Here is a 10,315-nt window from a genome sequence, read left to right on the forward strand (position 1 = left end):
ACAAAATCAGAAACCAGATACACAACCAGTGAGCTATAGTTCAGTATGCAGTTCCACTGCCTCACAGCTACTGTGTAAGGTTTGACACATGACTGATCAATGACCTCGTCACCTCTTCCTGTGTTAGCAGATGCTGGGGGTGCCATAATGGGGGGGTTGGGGGCTTAGGACAGTTCCAAGGGCCCAGCACTAACAGGGGGCTTTCACAGAACAGTATTAATAACACTATTAAGGTTTTGGGGGTGGGGGAGGGGGGGCAGATAATACATTCTTTCATAGGGCCCAAAATTTCTAGCGGCGCCCCTGGTAGATGCTAACAAATAAACACAGCTGGAAAGTTGAACAGAGGCTTTTCTGTTCCTGCAGAGATCAAATGAAGCGGTTCTGATAAGCGCCGCTTCAGTGCACCAAATTAGCAAGGGGAAGTTTCAACTTATACGAGGACTGAAACAATGTGGACGCCATTGGATAAGCCCATTAATGACATAACTAGGAACAGAAACAAACGTTGAATGAGATGGGAAAACATCTGAGCCCGTCCTGCAATCAGTGTTTTCCCCTGTCTTTTGTTCTCCATCAGCTAGCTCGTTGAAGCGGAACTACTTGAAATAGCTTTTATCTCCGTTCATTAGCTATCAGTTTTATACTTAATTATAATTAACAAGTCTACTGTTTACATGAAGATGTGAGGCTTCAAGATATGGATGTTTGAAGGTTGACGGAATAAAGCGTGTGGAAAAGCACCCCTTTCTGGAAACGGACTGAACAAAAGCTACAAAACAAAGACAGACGAGAAGTTCCACTGAAAAACAGGTAATTTGAGAACAAGCAAAACAACATCCTCTAACGTTCAGTCACAGCCTCGCAAACTTCACTGTCGACTTTCTGTCAAGCCCTGAGATACTAATAACCGAACAGTGATAGCGATGTCTATCTCTGAATGTAAACGCGGCCGATTAAAATGCTTCCCTGTCCTTTTTGGCATGGATGGGTGTTTAATGACACGTTGCCATGGAGATATCGGTGCGAGGACGTCAGTACCCTGCCTTCATTATCACCCAACAACGACTTGGCTCTACGCGGGAATTTTAGTGGCCTTTTGTCTGCCTGCGTGACGGAACAAATGTATTACCAGCGAGGCTATTTTTAGAGTGCATGAGATCACAAGTGTTGAAGAGTGAGAAAGACGGCAGGAATGCCGACTATTCTTCTGCCCTCGGGCACCACCTTCCCGCGGCGTTAAGATGACAGCATTCTGCGTTTAGGAAGGTGTTGGTACAGCGAAATGACGTCAGAGCTCATACGAACGCAAATATATGTACACACTCAGAAAGAATGGTACCATGATGTTATTTGAACTTCTCTAATCTTCCCCTTAAAATGTCACAGTTGGACGCTCAGTTTCCCACCCTCGAACAAGCGTTTTCACAATTATGCGTATTCTACATTCAAATAAACAAAATTCCCCGTCAGAGACAAGCGGGCCAACTCAAATCTGCAGTTTAACCTTTCACGACTATGCAAATCACTGGGAACTATTGACCAATCTGAAGGGCAGAACAAATTCTTGTGTATTAACATTTGAATGTTTTCATGTAGTGTTTTCATCTTATGCTTTGCAAACAGCAAAAGCCAAATCCTTTTTCCTTGATACTGAGGGGAATACGTAGCGCGTGTATTGAACAGAACAATAAACTAATGAAATTAGCACTCATAACGTTAGCGAACTGACAAACCTCTGATCTGTGACGTGACCATCTTCATGGGATCTGGTGTAAAGCACAGTAGTGTTGAGAATCGACAGACAGAACGCACTGACAGGAAGTCTAAGTTAAAAGTTTGGAAAAGGAAAAAGCACGGTTCAAGCAACGACGGCTTACACAGCAACCGTTACACCCACTGCTAAGAGTCCCGAAAACAAGGAAGCCGGGTAGATAAAGTAAACTCTTGTGATGTTCACGTCAGGGTTGAGGTTAAGAGGCCATCTTCCTGTTTGCATCCGCACGACTCACAAGCTCAACTCACGGCATGGAGAATATTCCCTTGCCGTCAAAAAAAAAAAAAACCACGAAGACGAAGATAGAGAGAGAGAATCGTGAGAAAACATGTCCACATAACAGACTGGGGATCCATTTACCATTTAAACCATAAATCATAACAATGTAGGGAAAAAAAGTTTCACCATAAACTGTCATACTAAGCCATTCAAACTCTTCAAAACCACGCAACCATGAAGGCTTTTCAGACTGGCACATGGATATAAAGGGGACTATGTTTCAAGAGTTGTAATCTCACACAAGAAGCACAAAATAGCGGGAACTCTCCACTTTCCGCCCAACATCAGGACAACCCCAGTCAAGTAAAGTACTTATCTACAGGGATTGGAGCAATCTTGGTACCTATAATCCAGTCATTTTTCCACTACCACATGGTACCAGGATCAAGCTTAAGCAGTGACACCAATCTGATAGCCTGGTTCCGCTACGAGAAAGGGCCCAGAAAAAGAGGCGACACTTAAACTGGTGACAGAGAACTTTGTCATTTAAGAGCAGTGTTTCTTGTGTCATCCACCTAATGTGAAAAACTGCTTTTATTTTAGCTGCTTTTCAGTGGCAGTAACAACTCCATTTGTGCACCCAGAGTGAGTATTCAAAAATGACACATTAAGGAAAATTGTCATCGTGGTGTATCCTGGCACATTTCAACAGCCCTCAGTGTGGTCACAGCGAAAGGGTTTCGGGTATAAACGGATTGAAACAGTACGGTAAAAGTCACGGTTGGTTCCCCGAACGTCAGGAGGAGAGGAAGTGGAACCAGAGTGAAAACCTCTAGCGTTAGCTGGTTCCACATACTCTGTGGTGGTAGTGGAAAAAAAAATGACATAAGATTTTTACTCTACGGTAAGTTTCTTTTATGACTGCTTATCAGCTAGAGTTAAATAAAGTAGCTGACATATAACATGTATATAATATAAAATCAACAACTGTAATTAGCCCAAAAGAGCTAATGAGTCCCTCAGTGGTCTTTTTTTTGTTAGCGAAATGTGTGGTAGTTTTAACTGCCGCCGTAGCTGGTTGTTTAAATCCGGCATTCTGCGCGTGGATGGCAGAAGGAAAGCCCTGCAGTTTGTCTAAGCTATATCAACCAACGATGATTTATGGTAATGCATCCATCTTCCATTACAGTGTAATAAAACAAGCCACAGTTTAATTTAGCCGTGACAGGTTAGCATAAATATATAGTCGACCGCTGGGCTTTGAGTTTTCTTCTGAGTCGTGACTTAGCACAAAGATGGGGAGCAAAAGCGTTCAACTGTCATGGAAAACAGCGGAAAGGCCAAATTTACATTCCACAAATGGCAAGCTCATAGCTGAGCACGTTCTGGTCAGCAGGACAGCCTAAGGAAGGAATGGAAAGAGTGATGATACACACAGATAGACAGGTATTGTAAACACACACACACACACACAAACACACACACATTGTATTGAGTCTAGCACCGTGTAAAATGAACACACGTGTCATGAAGTTCAGTACACTCTAGCATTGTTGTAAACACGCCCATATTATGTAAAAGCGTGTGCTGACGTATGCATCTTTAAGTTGCCAAACTCATAAAATGTATGTATCTAATTCAAAAGGAAACAGACAGACAGAAATGCTGTCATAAAACTGTCAGAGACATTATTACAGAAAAAAAAAAGTTAAATGCATAGTGTTGCAAGAAACCTGATCTGTATCCTATTTGAATTGTTTAATGGATTACTGACTGACAATAACAAAGTTTCTGTTTTATTTACTGAGGAGTTTTTTTTTTTTCTTTTTGGAAAAAACTACAGCCTGTCATTACTGTGGCCTGAGGTCAGCAGATTAACAGTGAGATCAGAATCTTTTATGAGGCGTTACTGGTTAACTCACCTTCAGTTTCAAACCCTATATGAGCTCTACAAAGGGACTTTTTTGGGGGGGGGGTAGTGTTGTACATAAACTGACTGACTGGATGTAACGCAGAACAAGTTCACTAACGCTGAAACAGATAAGAGAGTCTTCCAACTGAACACAACAGACATAAAAAATGAGGCTAAGCACAAGATTGAACCTCTCAGGTTGGCTCCCTACGTCCACACACACACACACACACACACACACACATACATATACACACACACACACACACACACACACACACACACACACACACACACATACAGTGATTTCATTAGGACTCTTGGGTGGCGTGCAAGAGTGCCTGGAGTCTGGGTGGTGGGTGGGGGTGGGTGTGTTCAGAGTCCAACACACACACACAGACTCACACTGTGTGCAGCTTCGGCCTGGAGAGATTGAACAGAAACAAAGCACCCCTTTTTATTCAGTGGACAGAGTGGTAACAGGAGAGCGGTGGCTGGTAGAAGGAGGGAGAGAAGGGGAGGAAAGAGAGAGCGAGAGAGAGAGAGAGAATGAGAGCGAGGGGGGGGGATGAGGTGGGGGCTAAATGGAATACGCTCCATTGCACTGAAATAGGCTTTTGTGGCCATGTCCATGAAAAGTGAGAGAGCAGGTAAACTGATAGGAATGTTTCACCCAGTCCCTCAAGCCCCTCATTCACTGTAGCCAAGTCTCTTCAGAAAGGAAATAAAAGTGAGAGATCGCTTTTTTTGGAGCGATGGAGAAAGTGGGAGGAAAAGATGAGAGAGAAGTAATCAAGCCCGAATAAAAAAACTCACTCTCTCTCTCTCTCTCTCTCTCTCTCTCTCTCTCTCTCTCACTTCTTTGCCAGAGTTCTTCTTGGCTATGAGGTCATATATTTACTCATTCTGGTGACCCACCCATCAAAGCCTGGCTGTAACACACACACACACGCACAAACACACACACACAAGTCAACGCCACTCCACCCTCTCCCCCAACACACAAACGCAGTCTGTCTACACACTTTAATCCAAATCCAACACACGTTTCAATCCAGTATCTCCTCAAATCTCAAAACTTTATCTATCTCGCCCCGTGATCTTGTGCGTTTCTCTCTCTCTCTCTCTCTCTCTCTCTCTCTCTCTCTTTCTCTCTCTCTCAAAAAAAACCCAAAACAAAATGCAAAGAGCTGAGTTTGATGATTGGATATCCTAGTTTCCCCTGAGGATCACCAGCAACAACCATCATAAATATGCAAATTGTCTCCTCAGGTAAAGCGTATGGTCAAACTGAGATACAGCCTTATCTATGTGTGTGTTTTAAGCCAGTCACCTGCACTGATACGAGAAAACATTCTCAGACCAACTGAATTTCTGACAGTTTTACGTTTGGTCTGTTAAGCTTTTTTTTTTTTATTTTTATTTTTTTATGCTTTGCTTTGTATAACAGAAGTTAATCGTTTGTTTTAAATCGTGTGTGTTTAAAGGAAAAAAAACTGTATGGGTAATGCTTTGTTTCTTCTCTATCTTCTCTCTTCCAGTTGCTTTTCCTGTCTTACTCTCTCTTTGTTTCCTCCTAATCCCGGCCGCTCTCTGCTGTGACGCGTTTTATGGCTTCCACTGTCAGCCAAATTGCTTGTTTACTCACTACATGCCTCCCATGCGTCTCTGAAAAGTGCTTTCAACTGTTTGTGTGTGTGTGTGTGTGTGTGTGTGTGTGTGTGTGTTGTAAGAATGTATTGTGGAACACACACATACTGACATAGTGGCTTGCTGTTACCCACAGTGCCGTGTGTGACTGACCACTGTTGCCCCAGGTAATGGGAACCATCTGTGACCTCATATAGCAGACCCCCAGAGACATTTCAGACAAAAAAAACCCAAAAGAAATATACCTTGTCTATATGGCTGTTCCGTGAAATGGGTTATCCTTATATCTCAAAGCAACACGGAGCCTGCCGGGGGAACAGTTTGTTTGATAATACTTGTGAAGTGAGAAAAACAGGTAACAGGAATGTCTCTCTTTCTTTTTCTCTTTCTCTCTTATTGCCAGATTCTGCGTGTCTGTGCCCTTTTGTCTCTAGCATTCCCCTCCACCCCATCTGTTGATACACACACCCAAGTGAGAGCAGTGGTTTGAATAGTCAAATAGTGTTCGATATAGAGAGATAGCAGAGTCAGGAAATACAGTTGTGCCATGCAAAGCTCCTATCTGTGGCACCATGCAAATGAGCGTGACAGTTCAGCGGTGGTACGCAGGTGGCATACCATGCGCCATTACCGGGGTTTCCTCCTCTGACACCCGACACGGCGTCTCCCCGCGCGGCCACGTTCACAATGGACGAAGGACAGAGAAAAACGCCCGTTTTACGGCTGACCGTGCTCCTTTGGCCTTCGCCCTGAAGCGTCCTCCCGTTTCAACGTCAAGAGCCGGGAGTGCCGCTTCTATTCCGGTTCTTTCCAGAACCTCCAATAAAAACGTTTTGAATGGCGCTGTAACTGAGATGGAGGTGACATCACTGCTCCGGGCTCCCGATTACTGCCTTCTGTCATCAAAGCCCTGCCCAAGAGTCACCACACTACCGCATGTGACCTCCTCACGTCGGAGTCAAATGTCGTGTATCAAAATCTTTCAGTACCATTTAACCTCCATTCCAAGGGATATTTTCTGTGTCCGCCACATCGTTCGTAAATTAGAGGTTACACGAATGACTAGAAAAAGAGTAAGGAGATAGCATAATGGAATCTAAAGAACTGTAGCAACAGGACGCGGCGGAATGTCCATCTGTGCTTGAATCAGTGGAAGTTTCAGTGGAACCAACTGAGGCTAAACTTGTTTTCTTGCAATTATGGTGTTTGCTTGGTTTTGAGGTGGATTGGAAATTTCTGGAATGCTGTACTAATGAATGATACAGTATTGTTTTGATTTTTTTTTTTTTTTTTTGCATCAGGTGATTAACTTTGTTTATCTGTGTCATCCGCCTCTTCATGGCCATGGGTCAGAGAGAAGCACAACACGACTGTGGTAAACAGGGATGTGTGTTGGTGTGATCCCGTTCCCAAGTAAGCTCTCCTCCAGGGAGTCAGATAAAGGAACTTAGCATTCCAGAACGGAGGTGGAAACAATGCAAGGTCTGGAACTTTCCATTGCAGCTGGGGATAGAGACCCCCACCTGACCACCCCCCAGCCATACTACTACTACTTTACCCCTCTCTCTCTCTCTCTCTCTCTCTCTCTCTCTTCCTCCTTTCTTTTTCCTTCTTTCTTTCTTTCTTTCTTTCTTTCTTTTGTTCTTTCTCTCATAATCTTTTCTCCACATCTGATAACATGCTGGAAATGTATACTGCAGTGCGTCTCATAGGGGGTGGAGAGGGTGGCGTAGGCAAACAGTGCGGCGTATATTGTTAAGACTTGCCACACCTGCGACTGACAGATGACACCTCGGGACGTGACTAACACGTTCGTCTATGAAGAACAATCACAGATGCTAAAACAAAGACAAGATTGCACAGGACGGCCGTCACCAGCATGTTCAGCGGCGTCATTGCTTAGCTCAGAATGTTATTTAGGTCACTGTGTTAAAACTGACTCAACCGAAAGACACTATGTGGAAGGAATCCATCTGCCGTCTAACGACTCACGCCGTCTTTGCATCGTTCGGCTTCCGTCTAAAAAAAAAAAAAGTTGTTTAAAGAAACGAAGAGACTTTTCCCTTCAAACTTGTTTGGAGGCTGTAGCCAATTTTCATGGAACAACACACAGCAAAAAATTTTGACCTGTCAGTGCCTTATTTAAAACGAGTGTTCTAATGTGTTCTAAAGAATAAACCAATAAATTGAGCAAGATGTTTGTCTAAAAATATATCGAATTAATTTCAGATGCGTTTATTCTGCTTTATCTGACAAGCCAAAGCCAGACTCAGAGGGGCTGGGTTGAACTAATGGAAGACATTGCTGTTGTCCTGCTTAGATGGTATTAATCTAAACCTGTAGGCCTGATTCACGCCACGACATGAAACACAGAGGAATCCTAGCAACATCCTGCAGTTCACAGGAAAGCATTCCACCAGCGCCGTCCACCGAAAACCCCCCCCCCCCCATACCCCTACGGAGAGTGGAAACCCCATAAAATTAAAAAAAAAACAAAAAACAACCTGGCAGGAACAACGAGAAGGAGTGAGAAAGGATCGGTGTGCAAGAAAGAGGGGAGGACGAGGAGAGAGAGAGAGAGAGAGAGAGAGAGAAAGAGGAGAAATCCTAAGGGAGAGGGCCCGGGCAGGAGGAGGAGATGGAGGAGAAGAACAGGCATCGGCCCACGCTTGTGGCTTCCCGCCTCGGTACGGAAACAGGCCTTGTTTCCTCCCCTTTATGTTTGCAAAACAATGGACGGCTCACGTATACTGCGTTCGGACAGAACCACAGAGAGACAGAGCCAACTGCGGGACGTCCCCCGTTAACACACGCATATGTATATATATATATATACACACACACACACACACACACACAAACACATGTGCGCGTGCATGAATATTTCATCTGAACTGAGAACGGCAGGGAAGAGTGCAGGATGACACTGCCAGGCGGACTGAGGCGTCACTCATGGTTACCATGGGGTTTTGGGAACTGGGGGGGTGTGGGGGGGGGCTAGTGGGATGCTGAATGGAAAAATGTGTCTGTGGAACACAAGCAGTTGTTTAAATAAACACAGTGAACCATGACTCACCGTGTCTGAGGAGAGAGAGAGAGAGACAGAGAGAGAGAAGGAGGGAATGGATTGGACGTGGTACTGAGGAAGAAGTGCCAAAATCCAAATTCACTTTAACGTGCAAAGAGAAAAAGAAAAAAAAAATGTTACCTAATTTGGAGCTATTCTTGGTCAGCGCTTTACATATGCGACAGTAGCAAAGGCGATCATGTCATTTGCGCTTTAAGCGTTCAACGCAGTTCAACACAAAGGGCTTGGTCTGTCGGAGGAACGGAATCGTCACTTACAGGACCTGACCTACAAGTTTACCCTCAATGTAAAAAAGATGGAATGTCAGCGTTTAAGGAATCCGACTGCAAAAAAGAAGAGTGTGTGTGTGTGTGTGTGTGTGTGTGCGTGCGTGTGTGCAGTGGAATAACTCTAAACAAAACTCTTAACACTGCACCTCTGTTTGGAGATTTCCACAAAGCCAGATTAAAGTTATTTTTTTAATTCTTCCTGGAAACCCCCTCACCCCAACCCCCCTTCCTCTGCTGGCCACCCCCCCCCCCCCCCCCCCCCATTTTAAACCAGCCCAAAGCCAACATTCAGGAGAAAGTTCTGGAAATCTGCTAATCTAATCATCTGGCACTCTAATTGGCTGATAAAATCTCAACCTCTCACTACCACAACTAATTTGAAAGGCCTTGTTCCCGAATGGCTGTCCTGCCTTCATCTCCTGGAGTAGGTGGGTTGTGCTCGGTTTCTAAAGGATGAGGAAAGTTCATCCATTTAATTTTCCATGTCTGGCGTGTTTGGCTGGACACTGTAAGTGCTGCCTAATGGAGCAATGGTGCCACTCTTACCAATGAGGTAATGTTTTTGGACCCTTAATCAATAGTCCTTTTATCATTTTTTTTTCTCTCCTTTCTTTCCATTTTTAAAAGTTTCCACAGAGGCTTCAGCCAAGCACTCCGTATCAGTGCAGGATGTTTGGACAGAGCTCTCAAGGCTCAAATAGTAAGACTCGCAACATTATGTGGTGCTGTGTGTGTGTGTGTGTGTGTGTGTGTATGTCTTCGTTTTACTTAATGTTACCGATCCTATCTATACACCATGGTTTCAGCAAATTGCCCTGTGTTGCTTGTAGTAAAACTTTTAGACGCCCCACTAAGTTTTTCAACAGTATGTTAGCTCCAAGAATTTGGTATATGTTATTGTGTAATAACAACCCCAAACACATCTCCATATTCTGTACGTACTCAGGGCCAACGTTTCAACTCTATCATTTTGGATGTGTGCTCAACACCGTTTACTTTCAGGATTCTCCGTGTAAACGCTTATATACACGCTAATGGTAGGAGCCCGTGTAACAGGTAGATGTTTGGTTAGCGCTTACCTTCTGGTCCACGATGGAGCAGGCGATTTGCTTGACGTAGGCCAGGTCGGCTGTTTGGGGTAACAGAACAGACTCGCGGGTCAGTCCGATCTGGATGATGAAGGACACCCCTGCCGGCATGATGGGGACAGAGGGCAAGGAGGACACCCCTCCCAGGGCTGGTGTCATGTCCATGGGGGGTAACCCGGGGGCATTGGACGCGGGGACCGAAAGAGGGGTCCCATGTTGCATCACCACAGACCCCGGGGGTGATGCTCCCCCCTGAGGAAAGAAGACTTGAGAGATGGGTCCAGTGGACATGCAAGGGCTAGCGTTAGCCAT

The 10,315-nt window shown here is 44.6% G+C and overlaps 1 protein-coding gene across 2 annotated transcripts in view; it reads right to left on the minus strand.

Moving 5' to 3' along the window:
* The window catches only part of prkd2 (protein kinase D2), a 32,419-nt gene extending 22,104 nt beyond the window's left edge, over positions 1-10,315 (minus strand). Inside the window, exon 1 of one of the 2 annotated variants that reach the window (XM_030776481.1) lies at positions 9,995-10,315. In XM_030776481.1, coding sequence (XP_030632341.1) covers positions 9,995-10,315 — 321 coding nt within the window. The remainder of the gene's footprint in view (positions 1-9,994) is intronic. The other variant, XM_030776482.1, reaches the window with a different exon arrangement.

Source organism: Chanos chanos, chromosome 6, assembly GCF_902362185.1.
Source record: "Chanos chanos chromosome 6, fChaCha1.1, whole genome shotgun sequence".
Lineage (NCBI taxonomy): Eukaryota > Metazoa > Chordata > Actinopteri > Gonorynchiformes > Chanidae > Chanos > Chanos chanos.